At 33.0% G+C, this 18981-nt stretch overlaps 7 protein-coding genes across 7 annotated transcripts; 4 read left to right on the top strand and 3 right to left on the bottom strand.

Annotated features, from left to right (window-relative positions):
* Positions 1–1126: 1126 nt before the first annotated feature.
* Positions 1127–4588, top strand: EPO1 (Epo1p; the record flags this gene model as incomplete). Its single annotated transcript, XM_003671650.1, has 1 exon — positions 1127–4588. One exon carries the CDS (start codon positions 1127–1129, stop codon positions 4586–4588), a length of 3462 nt encoding a protein of 1153 aa, XP_003671698.1.
* Positions 4589–4924: 336 nt separating this feature from the next.
* Positions 4925–7531, top strand: STO1 (Sto1p; the record flags this gene model as incomplete). Its single annotated transcript, XM_003671649.1, has 1 exon — positions 4925–7531. One exon carries the CDS (start codon positions 4925–4927, stop codon positions 7529–7531), a length of 2607 nt encoding a protein of 868 aa, XP_003671697.1.
* A 452-nt stretch (positions 7532–7983) lies between these two features.
* On the bottom strand, positions 7984–9153 carry DLT1 (Dlt1p; the record flags this gene model as incomplete). The annotated part of the gene is made up of 1 exon (XM_003671648.1): positions 7984–9153. The coding sequence occupies one exon, from the start codon at positions 9151–9153 to the stop codon at positions 7984–7986; it is 1170 nt and encodes a 389-aa protein (XP_003671696.1).
* A 510-nt stretch (positions 9154–9663) lies between these two features.
* Positions 9664–10905, bottom strand: SAS2 (histone acetyltransferase; the record flags this gene model as incomplete). The annotated part of the gene is made up of 1 exon (XM_003671647.1): positions 9664–10905. The coding sequence occupies one exon, from the start codon at positions 10903–10905 to the stop codon at positions 9664–9666; it is 1242 nt and encodes a 413-aa protein (XP_003671695.1).
* Positions 10906–11575: 670 nt separating this feature from the next.
* On the top strand, positions 11576–15910 carry POM152 (Pom152p; the record flags this gene model as incomplete). Its single annotated transcript, XM_003671646.1, has 1 exon — positions 11576–15910. The coding sequence occupies one exon, from the start codon at positions 11576–11578 to the stop codon at positions 15908–15910; it is 4335 nt and encodes a 1444-aa protein (XP_003671694.1).
* Positions 15911–16204: 294 nt separating this feature from the next.
* On the top strand, positions 16205–17128 carry DPI35 (Dpi35p; the record flags this gene model as incomplete). The annotated part of the gene is made up of 1 exon (XM_003671645.1): positions 16205–17128. The coding sequence occupies one exon, from the start codon at positions 16205–16207 to the stop codon at positions 17126–17128; it is 924 nt and encodes a 307-aa protein (XP_003671693.1).
* Positions 17129–17318: 190 nt separating this feature from the next.
* RRB1 (ribosome biosynthesis protein RRB1) lies at positions 17319–18857 on the bottom strand (the record flags this gene model as incomplete). The annotated part of the gene is made up of 1 exon (XM_003671644.1): positions 17319–18857. The coding sequence occupies one exon, from the start codon at positions 18855–18857 to the stop codon at positions 17319–17321; it is 1539 nt and encodes a 512-aa protein (XP_003671692.1).
* Positions 18858–18981: the final 124 nt, after the last annotated feature.

The raw sequence follows: 18981 nt of genomic DNA, 5'->3' as shown, positions 1-18981 counted from the left end.
ATCCTGACCGAAAACACGACTAGTCTATTGTTGCATGGTAAGTGTTACAAATGTGGTGACACGTACAACCAGGAACACAAAAGTGGGACATGGCTAGATGATTATGCCGCTATGATGGGTGGTAATAATAATAGTAAATAATGTGTACTAAATACTATTTTCCGTTGTTTATATTTTGATAATTATGATATTAAGTATTTTACCACTACCTGAAGCAGTATCTATGACCAATAACGGAACTATTAAAGGTGACATACGTTCAAATTGAAACATGCAAACGATTTGTTTGCAGATATATCGGGAAGAGATATATCATAATGAAATGAGTTGACTGTTAACACACGTTTATTACATAATGCTAGTTTTATCGACGATACCGAAGCTACTTCAACAAGTGTAAGTGATAAAGAATGGTTTTATACCTTCGAAGAAAACAGTCGATTATACTAGAGTCTTTAGAAGGAACAAATGTAATCTAGCGTTAGGGATGTCCTACTTTTGACTTCTTGGCAGAAGTGTTGTTCGCTATTATTTTCTACTGACATAACAAACTTTACAGACACGTAGGTTTTAATCTGGTTGAATTACGTATTTTATAAAATATAATATAAACTAAGCCCAGTATTAAGAAACGTTCTTGCTATCAAAGACATACTTTCTTAATATCCTTCTCTTCCAATATAGTGAATACATTTTTCACTTGGAAACGCCTTTTTCTGTTACCCATCGTAACCATGATTTTCATTCAGGGTTGTCATTGCTTCTAACCTCTTCAAGGGATAGTAAAATAGACCTAAGTTTTTGATTAGGGCAAGTTTTTATAAAGGGTTCGTAAAACATGATAAATATTTCCGAGAATTTCAAAATATTGAAAAATAATAATAATAATAATAATAATAGAAATGAGCTTTCTGAACAGATCCGACTTATAATTGAGGTAGTTTGTAGACGAAGCATTCAGTGTCAGTTAACTGTTGCCAAAATCATAATTTTATTATCATTAGCCCCACCGCTTCTATCCAACTAATAATCATTTGAGCTGGAAATACCAATTTCAATACCAATTTCAGTATATCTGCGGCTCATCGGTTCACCTAAAAACCAATCTTTATAAATAGAAAAAAAGATGGACCCTCAAATGCAAACAATTAATCAGCCTCATCATCCTCATATACTGTCTGCACAAGTGCAGATGAGAGAACAATTACTGCACGATGATATTGGTGAAATAGACATCACCCAAGAAACTCCGATATCTATAAAGAATGGACCTGGCCGCGTATACCAACAACAACAACAGCAATACTTTCCTTCACAACCACAACCACAATTACAGCAACAAAGAATGCCCCATCCAAATCAATTATATCCTCAACAGGTATATGCTCAAAATGCACAGATGTATCCTAGAGGGCAACAGCAGCAGCAACAGCCCCAATCACAGCAAGAACAACCCCAGTTCAATTACCAACAAAATCATCATCAACCAACCCAATTTCAACAATATCCAAACCAGAGGATGATCCCTCAATATAATAATAGCCATACTAATATTCAACAAAGACAATCACCACAACCACAACGGCAGCAGCTGCAGTACGTGGATACAGATCCTTATGGTAATGTGGTAACGAAGAGAGATGATGATGACGATGGTGATAATGGAAGAAGATCGTATTCTTTAAATCAAAAGTCTATATCTAATTTTTTTAAACAAAAAAGTCATATCTCCTTTGGTAAAAATAAGAAAAATACCTCTTCACAAGCATCACCATCAAACTCAGCTGAATCAAAAACAAGGCGTCATTACGGTAACAATCGTAATTTTAATCGTGGTTCTGCAGACGACGGTGATAAAGATGAAGGTGGCGAAGACGAAATTGTTATGGATGAAAATGTTAACTCAAAAACATACACTTTCAACGATATCCAAACATTCGGTTATAAAAAGGGTGATAAATTGAATGTCACAAGTGATACTACTCCAATCATACCAACTTTAGTGACTAATCAAAACGGGAAAAACATGAACAATACCGAATATAGGAAATATTTAACGAACCAGAAAAAATTGGCAATGACAAATTTTACAAAGCAAAATACAAATGTAAATAATGGTGGTAATACCGCCCAGCCTGCTCCAAATCCAAGAGCTATGTCCCTGCAGACTTCTTACGCTAATAATACTCCATATTTTCAACAATTCCAGCAGCAACAGCAACAGCAACAGCAAATGCAAGGACAAGTACCAAATCAACTGAATCCTCAACAACAGCGTTTCCCACCTATCCAAAATGGGTTGCAGAATAATGCTAGCAATAATATACGAGCAAATTCATTAATGACCGGTAACCGTCCAATGCAAAACTTCCAACAAAGACCTGTTAACAATAGATTACCTCTCCAAAACAATCCGATGCAATATCAGCCGAATAACTCACCAGGACCCAAGCAATCTCAAATACCTCCCTATCTACAACAACAGCAACAACAATCACAGCAAGGTCCAAGAACCATGTCACTAACTAATCTTCCTTCGAACAGGCTTTCACCAACTAATAATTCAAGATTGCCACCGTCAATTCCACCTGGCCCAACCATGCAATCTACAGCAATAGCTCCTATGGTAAATCCTCAAATGCAGCAATTTCAAAATTATAACGGAATCCCACCGCAACCACACCAACCGACTCAACCGCAGCTGCAAAACCAATCATATGGATTAGCTAATAATACTACCGATACTTCAATGATGGACCAAAACGCAAGTAACAATACGTCGTCGACTTTGTCACAATCTCAAAGTAACAATCAATTACAAACTGGTTCTATCTCCTTACCAACACAAGCAAGAAATGAGAGGGAATTTTATCAAAAAGCTGAATCAAATTTGTCCTCCTCAAACCCATCTATCGATAGTCCACAAAATACAGAATCTAACGCTGAATTTTCTTCTAATCCAACTTCCAGTAATACTAATCCCTATAGTAATGATCTAATACGGGGAACAGAAAATAAAAATAAATTAAATATTCTGAAGTTATCTCAGCCACAACAAGAAGAAAGAGTACAACAACAACAACAACAACAACAACAACAACAACAACAACAACAACAACAACAACAACAACAACAACAACAACAACAACAACAACAACAACAACAACAAGATCGCATTATGAAGGAAGAAGAAGAACTTAAAATAAAAAAACTAGGAGAAAGAACAAGAACAGGATTAAATTTAAGACCAGTGAGTCTATTACAGAACGGATTACAAGATCTCTCTTTGAACGATGATTCTGTCAATTTCAATTCGAACAGAATATCTAACGCTACATATCAATCTACATTTAGTGATTCTCCTGTGAAGAATAATATTTTGAATAGACAAACTGGTATGTATAAATTGGAAAATACTACTGATGTCAATGAATACGTGACAGCTCAAGAATTCCCCTTTCAAAGAAACTCAATACAATCAATTGATGGTGCCAATCGGCCAGCCACCGATGATATTACATCCACTGACGACATTGAAACATTGAAACAATCTGAAATTGTTGACACAAACGCAGAGGTAAAGAGAGATTTTGAACCGACAGGCAATAAGAGAGCATCATTAATGAAAGTTTTTAAAAGATTGTCGAAAGCTGATGTGACAACAAGAGATACCACCAAGTTAAGCAAAAGAAATTCGAACATTGTTAGTATAAGTAGTTTCAATAGTGCAGTCGATGATACTTTCCAAAATAAAAATGATCTAATTTTATCAGCACAGCTTGTGCAAGAAAAGGAGGAACCCAATAATAAAGTATTGAATGAAGCTGAACATCACAATGCAGAAAGTAGCCGTCAAGCATCATCGATGTATTCAGAAGCTGCGGAAGTGAAAAACAATGATAGTCAAGAAGATCATACGTTCCACAATAACCCATTTAAGAGAGATAAGAAGGATATTCGTACTTCATCAGTGACAGCTCCGATAGTGACAGCACCGATCAGTGATGCAGATGAAGCCAGAGAGATCAGTGACGGTCCAATTGATGAAGTTGATGACTTTGTCTTTGATAATACTGCACCAAAGGAATATGAACCAAGCTATACCGCACCGAACAAGTCAGAAAGAAGGAAGACTTTATTGATTTCTGGGGAGCAATTAAACATAATTAACGAGAATCGTGAATTGATAAAGGAGTTGACACTAGTATCTACTGAGTTGGCTGAATCTATTAAAAGAGAAACGATATTAGAATCTAGACTTCGTAATGGCAATAATGGAAACGATATGAATGGTCAAAATGATAATGTTAATGGGAATATGGACAGAGAAATATCGTTAGATGATTTTGAAATAGAACTTCGAAAGAAATCAAGTAAGATTGTAGAATTAATTCAGCAATTAAATGATGAAAGATTGAAAAGGTTTATTGCAGAAGAACAAGTGTTATTACAAGAGAATGGAGTGCAACCAAGTTCAATTGAACTAATTCAAACGATAACTGATTTGAAACAATCAATCGAGATGAAAGACGAGGAGGTTAAAACATTAAAAGAACAATTAGAAAATATACAGGCGCATCATTTATAAAGGATTAGAATATACAACATAAAAAGGAATACACGTCTTGTATTAATATAGTATTTGACATTAACGAATGTAGAAGAAACTGTCTTGTAGTATGTTTTTATCTGTTTCGGGGTTACCCGGTTTGACAGCTGAAAGAAAATCTCGAAGAAGAAGAATATTTCCAGATTTCAGATTTGAATCGCCTTTGGAAAGTAGAATAAGGACTAACTTTAAAGAAGACTATGAAGAAGGATTCTATTCAATCATTGAAAAACAAGTTCGCTAATCCTATCTGATCGATAAGTTTTCAAAAAGAGAAGTTTTTACTACTACAATAAACGAAACTCTCCATCAACAATGTTTAATAGGAAAAGAAAGGGAGATTTCGATGAAGATGATGGGTATCGTGATTTCAGACCTCGAGCACCAAAGAGACAAAGAATCCCACCTGTTGTTCAATTATGTAAGGAAATGATGCCTGATATTTGTACCATTGGTGAATCATTAAAAGCTTTTGAAGATGATATTAAATTCTTAAGTGAAGCTATCATAAATGAGTATGGTCATGAAGATTATTTCAATGAAGCATTGTTGAAAACTTTATATTCTGTTGTTGTGGAACAGCCTCAAAAGCAAGCTGCCATTGCATTGTTGACTATGGTAGTCAATGCAGAAAACAATGTTGCTGGGAAAAGTATTATCAATTTCTTTTTCGAGCAGTTACAACATAATTGTAAAGAAAGTATTAACGATGATTTCCAAGTTACTTCTAACGAGACTGGTCCATGGAATAAAGTCAAGTTGATTTTAAGATACTTATCTATGTTATCTCCAATTATGATTAAGGACGATATAATTGCAATTTATAAGAGATTATTTGAATTGGCTGTGGAATTAAACAATAAAGAAGAAACTAAGAGGGTCCCATTATCTGAAGCCATTTATGTCAACACTTTACTAAATATCCCCGCTCTTTTCGTTTTCAATAAGACAGATGAATCACTGCAACAAAAAGTGGAAGAATTAATTACCTATGTGGAAACTAATTACAAAATTAAACAAATTAATGTTGATCTTCTACGAGAATATAATACAAGTAGTCCGTATCCAGTTACCGAATTAATTCAAATTGCGTTACCAAACGTTAAAGAGGTATTAGCTAACAACATGGAAAAATTGTATGAATTATATAACGATTGGTCAGAAATGTATCCAACAAAAGGTGTTGATGAATCAGGCTTCAATGATGCATTAGAATTGCCCACTGTTGAACAATTAGAATCGTTTGTTAATTTAGATAGAGGGTTCGGATCCGTCGACAGTATGTGGAAGACACCAAGATACATTTTCCATGTTTATTTACCTAATTCTACGGGTAATTTTGAAACTGTCGTTCCAATTACAACATACGCTGGTCAATTATTCAATGACATTATCATTGATATAGTGGAAAGTTTAGAATTTAACAGGAAGGAAGTGGCCAAACAAGTTGTCACATTAGATTTGTTTTATAAACCTGGTATTTTCGCTGAAGCAGGTTCATCCATCGCAGATTTAATTCAATCTCATGAAGAAAATCCATCTAACTCTACTTATAAGATAGAAGATTTAGCAATTGAAACCATTTTAAGTTTGATTTTCAAATTACCTAATGTCTCTCAACCATTTGCTTATTTCTATACTTTATTGGTGGATATTTGTCAAGATTCACCAAAGGCCATTGCACCAGTTTTCGGTAGAGCCTTTAGATTCTTTTATAATAATTTGGATGATTTAGACTTTGAATTGAAATTAAGATATTTGGATTGGTTTTCCATTCAAATGAGTAATTTTAATTTTTCATGGAAATGGAAAGAATGGGAAAATGATTCTATTAAATTCAATGGAATTGCATATAATCCGAAGGTCAATTTCATTAAGAATTTAATTCATAAGGAAATTAGATTGACGTCAAATTTGGTTGAAGTGGAAGATAGTTTACCTGAGGAGTTTAAGCAATACTTAAATACATCATTTATTTCTAACGATAAAATGATGGACTACTATCAATCATTATTTACTAATCATTTAGTCACAATGGAAGATGTTAAAGTTGATGACTTATTTTTCAAATTGGATAGCGTCCCAATGGAAGCGCAAGTTCGTCAAATTTTAGATTATATTCATAAACCAAACAATCAAAGAGAACTGAAAGATTTAGAAGAAATAATCAATACTATCAAAGAAGAATATGGTAATGAAATTACAGATTTCACTCGTTTTGTTATCATAGTAATCATGCAGGCAGTAGTTCATTCTGGTAGTAGATCATTATCTCATGCTAATAAATATATCAATGATTTGAGAGATGAATTACTTGAAATTTTCAGTAAATTAGAAATGGATCAAGATTTGAAAGAATATACAATGATTGAAGCTGTGTTAAGATATTGGAATACAAACTCACAAAACGGGTTTTTAATTGTTGATGCGTTGAAATTCGCTAAATTAGTTAGTACCAAGAGTATTTATGATTTCTGTTTTGATGAAAGTAATCTGAATGATGGTATAAATCATGGGCTTATCGAATCTACTGCGATTGAAGCCATTTTCAGGAATTTATCTCAAGAACTTATATCGAATCCCCAATCTGTTGCTGATTTTGAGATTGTCTTTGAGAAATTATGTATTATTGTTAATGGTACTATTAAAGATTTAGGAGTTCAAGAAGATGAAGATATTGTCGTACCTAATGTGTCTTCAGATATGGATATTGATTTTACCGATGTGAATGAATCAAGAAGATTTAATTTAAGTTGGAAATATGCTACCGTTACGAGTTTTATTAAGAGTCTTTTAAGAAAATATTCAGATGAATATCGTGTTCTAGTTGATAAATTCAATAGTGGAATTGAGAATGCAATTCCTCATGAACCAACAAGAGCACAAATTTCCAAATGGATAAATGAAGTTAATTCTATTTAAAATTGTTTCAATTTTGGCGTGGTATTATGTAGTTTATTATCTATCTTCTACTGTATATTGTATAGTATATGTAATTCTTTTTTGTTACAATAAGTAATAGCCATAGTTTACGGCTTGGCTAACTTTTACTACATGTAATTCAATATTAAAACGTTACAAAGAAAAAAACTACGCAGGTATTTTTGTTATGAAAAGATGCTTGAAATATCAAAGGATTTTTTATTCGATGAAATTAAATTAGAAATTAAATAGATTTGACTAAATTAGTTTACTACTAGAAGTACCTGCGGGACAGTACATATCTCTAGTAGGTGGTTATGCGATGAGGTTGACGGTTTTATATATGTAGTATAATGCATGGTAAAGTTCTTGTTATTAGTGTTGTTGCTGGCGTTGTTATTAGTGTTGTTATTATTGTTACAATTGTTGGTCTGAGTTATTGAATAATCATATTAATGGTGTATGACAGTACCGTAGCTTTCCACTTTCGAGACCATTTCTTGAGGGGAATTTTGGATTGGTATAGGTTCCAAGGGGTCAGGTTCACCATCTTCATCTAATATTACAGTAGACGGTATTCTTTGTGCTACGGTACTTGTACTATTTCTTCTAATTACGTAGGAAGGATTTCTTTGAGATTCTGGGAAATATTCCATTTCATCAGGTGCTGCAGCGCCAGTTCCATCGTCATAATCCAGGTCGTAATTAGAGTTGTTTTGTGTTAAGTCGAATGGCTCATTATAATCCTTATCATTATTATTAATAATTATATGCGGTAGTGAATTTTGATTATTATTATTATTATCATTATTATTAGTTTGAGCAGCCGGTGTTTTCTCCTCATGATAGAAACTTTCATTCCATAAATTTTTGTTCGTTTGTTTTTGCTGTTTCGAGGTATCATTCCCCATCAGTATATCATGGAAATATAGAGATAAATTAACAAATTGTACGAAATCATCTCTTGCAATTTCTTTATTTGAGAATTGGAAAGATTCATAGAGGTCAATAAACGTATACGCCTTTTGAACCTGATCATAATTCCGAGTATTACCTTCGATAAATTGACGGTAAATCAAATCTGAGAATGAATCATTCAAATTAAAGTCAGTAGCATAGGTATTTAAAAAGATACCCTTGTATTTTAATGTCTCTGTGACACTTTTAACACAAACTTTATAGTTCAAATATTCCGGGAATAACTTCTCTATATTGGGGTCATCACATCTAATGGGTGGTTCTAATCCTGGATGGATTACAGGATCCTTCGGTATCTTAAATAGGACTGTCAATTCTTTTGATCTTTCCATGTTTTTAATTATGTTCTCCCTACTGGGGGCATGCGGCAGATCTGCTGTGGTGATAGGTACGTACCTTCTCGGTATATCCTTGAGACAACTCTTATGAAGATACATTCTACCTACTATGCTGATTATGCAGACGACAGCGAATGCTACTAGGGCACCTACTACTATGAATGTGTTTAATGCGTTATTTTCTGATTGAGAAGCTTGAGCTATGGAATCAATGGGTAAGACTGATGAGAATCCAATTAACAATAGTATAGATATGAATAAGGAAGCCTTATAGAGCCAACTTTTGATCTTTATTATTGTCGGCATTCTAAGAGGAGGTGTGTATAAATGTGGTGTTATTTTATGAAAAAAAGTTTGTTGATTGCGTATGCTACTGTATAGTCATTCCTTTGTTTATATCGATATTTGACATGTGTTTTCTATTTGTTTATATCCTATTAAGAAGAATATGGATTCAAGCGGCTATCCAGAGATCATAAAAATCTGGATAACCCATCGAACGACAACTATCAAAGGTTATTTAATAATTAATGTTGCAATTTCATTATTCTTTTCTTATTTTTTTGGTGAAATTTCAAAATGATAAACTTCTTAACCCTGATATTGACATGGTGCGGCTCTATCACTATAAAGTAGGGCCGCAACACATTCCTTTTTAATTTAACCCTTAGGTCTATCTGAGTGTATGCGGCACCCAGACATTTCCGAATAATGTCATAAAATAAAATAACAAAAATGATAATTGTTTTACTGTCGTAAAACTTCAACTTACTCTTACTACGTAGATATTGTCAATTACATACATACATACAGCTATCAATCATCTAATAACAAATATTCATCTTCTATCATGAATGAAATCTCATGGGCTTTCAACCATGTCCTTAGCACATTCAATATAATTTGATTATTCTCTCCGATACAACCTAAATGTTTCAAAGTCATAATAATATCATTAATTCTTAATCCCGTGACAGTAGAAATATTCTCCAACGTGACACCATCAAAATTGGCCAATTGACCTTCAATCAATTCCCAACAAATAATTTGTGACCAATATTTCAAATATCCAATCAATCCAAAGGGTGACAATGGTAACTCAGGCCCCGAGGTAATATTATCGAATTTGGACAATTTGTATGAAAATTCAATCAATAATGATCCCAATTTCCTTCTTTGATACGGTGGGAAAACCAAGATACAAGCTAGATTGTTCCTATTGTAAGATATCAAATCCTTCGAGAAGAATCCCATCGGGTTGGGCGTACTCGTCCCTGTTTCATATAGAATGTAAAAGTCATAATGATCTACTTTGAAATACATGGATTTGTTATCAAGAAATAATTTTGTGAAGAGACAAAGACATTGACAAAATAATTTATGTTTATATCCTTTTACTCTTCTGATGGTATATTTGGTACTTTTATATTTTATTCTCCCTGGGGGTGAGTTCTTGTAACGACATTTTAAAGTGTGTAATGCTAGTGAGTCGGAATCTGATGTGTATTTGAAACAATATTCACATATGTATAGAGTGTCTAACCAATAGCCTGAATTTGTTACCAATTTCCTTTGTTGTTTCCTTTTATTTCGCGCCTGCTTTGAGATAGAAGCAAATGTGACTGTTTTGGTATCGCGTGTTGGTAAAGAGTGTGATGGTACCGTCTTCCTCGACGGTGAGGTACCACTGATAGCGATATGTTGGGACGCGTGATTATTGTGATTATTATTAATACCAAGGGTCAAAGTATCTGGATTGAAATAAACATTACTACCATACCATGTGGGGAATCGTTTGTCTAATCCAAACTGGACTTGTTTGATGTTCCTTGTATTTAAGATCCCATATAAATTGTCTTCATCTTCTTCTTCTTCTTCTTCTTCTTCTTCTTCTTCTTCGACATCATATGCAGCAGCATCTATGTCTGTATCTGCATTAAGGTTGTTATTATTATTTGAGGTTTTCGCATTAATAGCATTGATCTTCCTTTTCTTTGTAGTTTTTGTAGTTTTTTTCTTCGAAATTATTGTATTAGTCTGTTGCTGATTCATTTCCATTGTCCCGTTATTGCAGCCATGCAGCCCTATTCAACCCCCCTCACCTTATCAGAAATGGAATAGGTAGACCGCTTACCGAAGCTATCATGTACAGATAATGTCTATAGTCTCTATGTAAGTTTAGCTTTGAGCGTCTATTCTCCACTCATCCCACTCCATCCCAATTTAATGTAATCTTATGTATGTATTGACATTTTTCAGTTTTTTCAGTTTTCCAGTTTGGAAAAGTTACCCATGGATCGATTCGTGGGTAGATACCGCGGGTATGTGTCACAAATCCATTAAACATTTATTTTTTGAAGGATTTGTGACGTTTTATGATTTTTCGAAAAGTAAACAAACTGGGAATTTCCAAAATCACTTTAAACGGCAAAATAGCGAGATGGGCTCTTGTCATTATTATTACAATATTGCAATAGTATACATAAAATACATAAAATACATAAAATACAATAAACAAAAGAATATTTAGGTAAATGGTTACGGCTTGACAAGAGATATAACTAATTATAAGATAGACATATCAGATTAGATCAAATCTTATACTCGAGGGAAAAAGATTTTTTGTTTTTATTATTGAATATCACAACTGATTGGTGCATTGACGTACAAATTTCACATCTTACATAGTCTCCTTTCAATTGATCCATATCCATCACCTTCATTCCTCATGGAAAATAGATATAACATCTTCAATGATACTCCTCGAGGAGATCATTGGATGAAGACATATGCGTCTTCATCACCGGCATCTCCAATTGACATTAAAACACAGGAGAAAGATGCTTTCTCTTCTTATAACGCTCAAACCACTAATAATAATGAACATGATTTTACCATTCGTTCGCGACATCCACGTTCATCATCACGATCTTCGCCAGATATACACTATACAGATCACCACTCCTCACCTCTTAATGGACAAAATAACAATAACAAGAACAGCAAGGGAAATGGCAATAACAACGCCAATATCCAACCACTGATATCCACAGATATATTAGAAGTCTCTAAACAAAGAACCCTTATCCTACTGTTATTCTTATTAATTCAAGGTTATAAAATTTATGATTTAATACTTTTAAAAAGTGGGTTACCTGTTCCTGGCATTTTATTCAATTCATCATCAAATTTTTATTCTCGTTTCAATTTCATCTCAAAATATTTAATCATTGACTCTATGTTCTTTTACCTTTTACCAACTTTTAATATACCAAAATTAACATTCACTAAATGGATTGTAATCATACAAATTGCTATAATGTCAATTACCACAATTGTCTTGTCTCAAGAACATAATTTTATATTTATTTCAATGATGATTACAAGTTGGAAAAAATTGTATTCCAAAGAATTAAGTGTCACAGGATCAACAATAAATCATAGAAAATTAATGAAATCTTCATCATCCTCTCATTTTAAAGGTGCGTTGACAATCAAAATATTACCTGAAAATACTGCAATGTTAAACCCTTTGCATGATTCCTTCTGTTTACCATTAGACTCCAACTTAAATGGTTATATACCAAATAATAGTTTAAATATACCAATTAGAATCAATTCCACACAAGAAATTCAATTCATTCAATTAGAATATAGAGATTTATACACAAATGAAATCCAATTAAGAAATTTAACAAAGGGTAAAAATAAAAATTCTTTCAAAATTATTAATGATCCAACTTTTTTGATATTGAAAGATTCAAAATTACATGGTGACACTTCTAAAGATTCCACAATTCGATACATCAATATTCCAATTAATGAGATTGGATTTTATCAAATTAAAAAAATCGTAGATTCAAAAGGTTTATCTTTGAAAATTTTAAAATCTCATTTAATTGTCCCTCATTGTCCAATTGCTTCTATATCATCACCAACTAATTCATTATCAAAGGATAAATGTATAGGTGACGTGGATTCCATTGCAATCGATATTCAAGGAGTACCGCCTTTAAAATTAATTTATTCCAAGATAATTGATGGTAAAGTCTATCAATTTGAAGATGATAATTTACAACCGGAATATTTCCAATCTCCATTACAATATCCAACTTCTCAACATACACAATCCAAAGAGAACCCTAATAAAAACATTCATGACAAGATGTTTGACGTCGATTCATCCCATTTAACATTACATTCCCATTCTCAAAGACAAAGGAAAAGATTTGTATTCAATGATAATGAATTGTCAGACTTACAATGGGCTCATAATCAACCAGTTCATATTAACTTATCATCAATAATTAATGAAAAGGGACATTATTCTTATAGAATTGATAAATTAATCGATAGTCTCGGTAACATCATTGATTTTTCCACTTTTTCAAATGAATTATTAGAAAAATTCGATTCTATCTATCAATTCAATGCTCATTCCATACCAAAGGCATCATTAGAAGAACATTATGATCCTTATTCACCAACAAAGACTTCCATCTTTATTAATTTCGAAGATGACGATACTTCAAATAAGGATAACAATAACAATAACAACAGTGTCTTAGAATCCCCTTATAATGTCGTATTATCATACACTGATTCGAATGGTAATAAGAAAAATTTGGATAATATAACTTCTCATCTAATGAAATATAAATTCGATGCTCCATACCCAGGTGCTTACACTCTAGAATCAATAAATTCAAATTTTTGCCCCGGTGTAATCATCGGTAAATCTGATGTCTTGGTCACTGAACCTATCCCACCAACTTTAAAAGTCACGTCAAGATCAATAATGGATGAATGTGTCGGTCAAACTGGATTGAATTTCGATCTTTTATTCACTGGTATACCACCATATAATTATAACGCTAAAATTTACAAGATGATTAAAGATCCACGTACAAATAAAATCATCACAAAATTATATGATACCAAGAGACTAGATTCTAAGACTTCAAGAAATAAATTCACTTTCATTCCATCTCAAGAAGGTGATTACCAAATCATTTTCGATAATTTAACAAATGATTTATTTAGAGATCCAATCCAATTATTACCAGCTAACGATTACACTTTCAAGACTTCCATGAGAGTGAAACCAAGTGCAAGAATTAATTCCAAAAAATTGACCTCTTCTTCTCGTAATGATGTCATTAAATTATGTCTAGGTGGTCATACTAAGATACCAATTGATTTAAAGGGTGAACCTCCATTTTATTTGAAATACGACATTTTGGAAACAATGTCCAATAAGAGAACCACATATGAAGTGGATGATATCAATTCAACAAGTTATTATTTAGACACACCAATATTTAACACAGGAGGTGATTATATCCTTTCATTAGTTTCTATCAAAGATACTTCTGGTTGTTTAGTTGGATTAAGTGAACCTGATGCAAGAATTAAAGTTAGAAGAGATATCCCATTCGCGTCATTTAATCAATTAGAAGAAGGGAAAATTATGATTAGAGAGGGCGCTACCGTAGATATTGCATTGAAATTGAATGGGGATCCTCCATTTAAAGTTAAATATGAATATCGTGATTTGAATCATAATTTACCTAAAGTTCATGAAACTGTTTTCCATTCAAATTATAAACCTGTTTTGAAAGTTTCCAAAGAAGGTTCTTATAAGTTATTGGAAATGAAAGATTCTACTTGTGATGGAACCATTGAAAATGGTTCAAATGAATTTGTTAACGTTACATTTTTAGACAAACCAACTTTTGAAATAAAGGCACCATCAAAGAAAGGTATGAAAGTGTCTAATGAAATTACTAAGTTAACAGAGTTTATTTTTAAGAAAAATGACGTATGCCAAAATACGGAAACAACTGTTGGGTTACAATTATCAGGATCTCCACCATTTATATTGGGTTATGATATAATGTCTCCAAATGGTCAAGTCACTAATAACAAAATTCAAGTCGCTACAAGATATGCATCAATTAAATTACCAAATACTGAACCAGGTGAATATATTGCCACGATTAAAGAGCTTTATGATTCCAATTATGGTGAAGCTGACTTGAAGAAATTAAATACATTTAAAAAATTAGAAATCACGGTGAAACAAATGGTTAACCCAATTCCTGAAGTAGAATTTAACGATCCGGGGAAAACTTTTAAAGCTTGTTCTATAAGTACAGATCAATCATCTGAATTGAAACCAATTAATTTGAAATTATTGAATGGTAAAGGTCCGTACACAATCACTTTCAACATTAATCATGAAAGTACAAGTAGATCAGATGAAATTGTTATAGCCAATATCACGAACTCATACTTCCCATATGAAAAGTTATATGAAGGTTTAAGACTTGGTAATCACGAAGTTACCATCGCTAAGATTATCGATTCTAATGGATGTACAAATGAATTTGTTGATACTAACAATTTCAACAGTGGCTATATGAATAATAATAATAATAATAATTTAGACAATAAAAAGATTTCCATTTCAATAACCGATGTTCCAAAGATTCATCTCTTAGATTCCTCAGTTGATTATTGTGTTGGTGATTACGTTACATATCAATTAAATGGTATTGCCCCATTTACCATTAAATACGAATTCAATGATATACCATTGAAATCACAGGAATATACATCTCAATTCATTAGATTGGCATCTGAAGCAGGTATCATTTCAATCAATTCCATCCAAGATTCCTCTTCACAATGTATCGTCAATTTCAATAACAATGAGCAAATGATAGATGAATATGAAAAGCTACGATTAGAAATTCACCCAATTCCATCGGTCACCGTCTCCCAAGGTGATTATGTCATTGAAGATATTCATGAAGGTGATCAAGTAGAAGTTACATTTTCATTCGAAGGTACCCCTCCATTTTCATTAACTTACGTTAGAAGAGAGGAAATTGATGGTAAGAATGATAAAAATAAACAACAAGTAGCAGAAACTCATAAAGTAAGCGATATTATGGATTTTGAATATAAAATAATAACTAGTTTGCAAGGTACTTATGAAGCTATTGAAATCTCAGATGCTTACTGTTTTGTTAAAAACGATGCATTTTTCAATACTTGATTTCTCTACGTATTGGTATCACAGGAAGAAAAAGAATATCTTTTGTATAATAATAATATATCTATTTAAAAACTTTATACTATAAAGAAAGCATTGTTGTAACAAGACCTAATAACATCATCATCTTCGCAAGCTGAGTCTGTTTGAAGGAATACCTTTTTGTACTTTTAAAAATACATCTTACTGTTAAATGTTTCTCGAGAAATCCTTTAATTCTTCTATTAAAAAAGGGTTCTTCAACAACAAAAAGTAGGGAAGAATAAACCGAAGCCAATAAGAAGAAACAAACTACAAATGACTTTCCCAAAGAAAATATCGATCAATAACTTCACACAGATTCTTAAGACAGAAATACCCAAAATTATAACGTTTGATGCCTACAATACATTGTACACAACAACTCTCCCCATATTAGAACAATATTGTCTTGTGGGAAGTGCCTATGGGATCCATGCTAACCCCAGTGAATTATCCAAGAACTTCCCTCAGATATTTAAAGATTTAGCCACCAAGTACCCAAATTATGGTAAGACGTCAGGACTCGCACCTGAACAATGGTGGGGTTATCTAATTAAGAATATATTTAAACCTACTGATATTCCAATTGAAATGGTCAATGAGATATTACTTCGTTTTGAAGGTTCACAAGCATACGCTATCCATCCTGATCTACTAGAGTTACTAAAGTATATCAAAGAAATGCATCCAAATGTAGTTATGGGGATAATTAGCAACACTGATCCTATTATATTTAAAGTATTAGAAAATTTGGGTATTTTGAAATATTTTAAGGATTACGTTTATCTTTCATATGATACTGGGATAAAGAAACCAAATGTTGAAGTTTTCAATTTTGTCTTGAAAGATATTGTCAAAACAAACCCTTCATTAAATAAGGGTGATTTATCTAATTTGAAACGTCAATGTTGGCATATTGGAGATGAATTACATAATGATATGATGGCTGCTAAAGATGCTGGATGGAATGGGGTTCTAATTGATCGAATCAATAAAAGTGGATACTTAACAGAGTCCTTCGAACATGCTGTGAGCGATACACCTTTATTGTTGAGGGATAAGTTACATACAAATTCAGAAGAATCGTGGAAAATCAGCAGTGTACAAACCGATCTTGTACAGGTTAGTGGACGAGAATACGTCGTTCCCAATTTCTATGTACTTAAAAACTTATTATTCTACCAACAGAACAAGTCTTGATAAGTGTTGTTGTCACTTTTCAATTTATCACATCCACTTTCATACACTGTATAATTCGAAGAATGTCGTTGCGTATGTCTGAATAGTACAATTTTTAATTTTTTTTATATACTGGTTTCATTATATCGATGATTTTTCTTTTTTAAATGATTGTATAAATATGATATGATATGGAAGATGTTAGAAGATGCTAAACACTAATGGTTTTCCAGATATTTAAGCCGTCCGTACCTGTACTAACTAGGGCACCCGGAATTTGCTTATGCCATTTAACATCTTTAACTTCCTTTTGCCAATGCACAAATAAAAGTTGAGGAGGTATCTGTTGTAATTCTTTTGTTTCAGCAGCTTGTTGTTTAATTTCTTCATCATCTGCTTCAACAGATAAATCCCATAATGTTACCGTATTATCTTCAGAAGCAACCGCGACAATCGATTCATCTAATGGGTTAAAGCTAATTGAGGTGATAGCACCTTTATGGAAATCGTATTGGGCCACTGGTTGAACACTGTTAGCTGTGTCTGGTGAGAATTGTCTTAAATCCCAAACACCCCAGACACCATTATCATCACCACTTGCTAATAAATAACCTAATTTATCACTCCAACTAATAACATTGACATCTGTATTGGAAGCCTTAACTGAAATAGCTGGCTTATGTTTCTTTGATCTTGTATCCCAAATCCTTATGTAACCATCACAACCAGCAGATGCGAAAACAGTTCCCTCTGTACGAGACCATTGTATATCTTCAATAGATTTGTTATTCGACACTGTGAATGGTTGCTTATCAGTGACCCACTTAGATGTATGTCTTTGAGTGAAGTATATTTGACCAGAACAATCCCCTGTCAATAGGGCACCTGTTTGAATGGAAGGAGACCAGTCTAGTGCGTAACCTTCAACATTACCGTGGCTCTTTATAGTATGTATTGGTCTTTTTGCAGTTTTTGGAATCTTATAACCAGGGGTAGAGAATGCTTTACTTTGTGGACCCAAGTCGAAAATGTAAACTTCACCATTTTCACTCATTGTCGCAGTAAGAACTTCTTTAGATGAGTTCGCGAATGGTGATACTTTTAATCTATTTGTTGTATCTCTTAATGGAATGTTTTCATTTTCCATGACTGGATCTTTATCGTTATCTTCATTATCCTCATCATCTTCATCTTCGTCATCTTCTTTATCCTCATTGACTAATGTTTTAGTTAAATTAGAAAGGCTTAGTACCATCAATTCATTTTCCTTCTTTTTGGAAGCCTGAGTTGCCGTAGTCATTAAAAGAGATTGTGGATAATTTCTACGTTCAGAACCTAATGAATCTGGGATAATATCCAAAGTCAAACAAGGCCATGGGACATTAACATTATGCAGCATTTCATAAACAGTAGGATCAGCTTCAAGAACTTCATCTGGGCCCAATGGACGAGATAAATGAGGCAAGTATAATCCTTTCCCATTAGGAGCTTCTTCTTGTTCCAAATCCTGTGCTATCATTTTTTCAACTTTCTCAGTTCTATTTTCAGGATCTTCATCTTCGTCATCGTCAACTTCAATGATTTCATCATCACTTTCAAAATCATCACTAAATTGACCATCATCTTGTTCCATAGCAACATCATCACCGTCTTGAGTTAAGGCAGAGGCCGGCACGGTACTTTCGTTTGTCTTTGCAGAGACGTTTCTCGAGTAATCGTCTTCATCCTGATCAATTGTTCTTTTTGACATGGTTTGTTGGCGGTTTGCTGGTTTGCCAGGATTTGAAATATATCTCTATTGACAGGTTTTTTTAGATCTATTGCCAAATACTGTTACCCAAGATACGTAGTGTTAACTGTTTTCACTTCATATT

The sequence above is a fragment of the Naumovozyma dairenensis genome, chromosome 8 (assembly GCF_000227115.2).
Source record: "Naumovozyma dairenensis CBS 421 chromosome 8, complete genome".
In the NCBI taxonomy this organism is placed as follows: domain Eukaryota; kingdom Fungi; phylum Ascomycota; class Saccharomycetes; order Saccharomycetales; family Saccharomycetaceae; genus Naumovozyma; species Naumovozyma dairenensis.
Note: the sequence above shows the minus strand (reverse complement) of the source record. Positions and strands in the feature narration are given on the sequence as shown.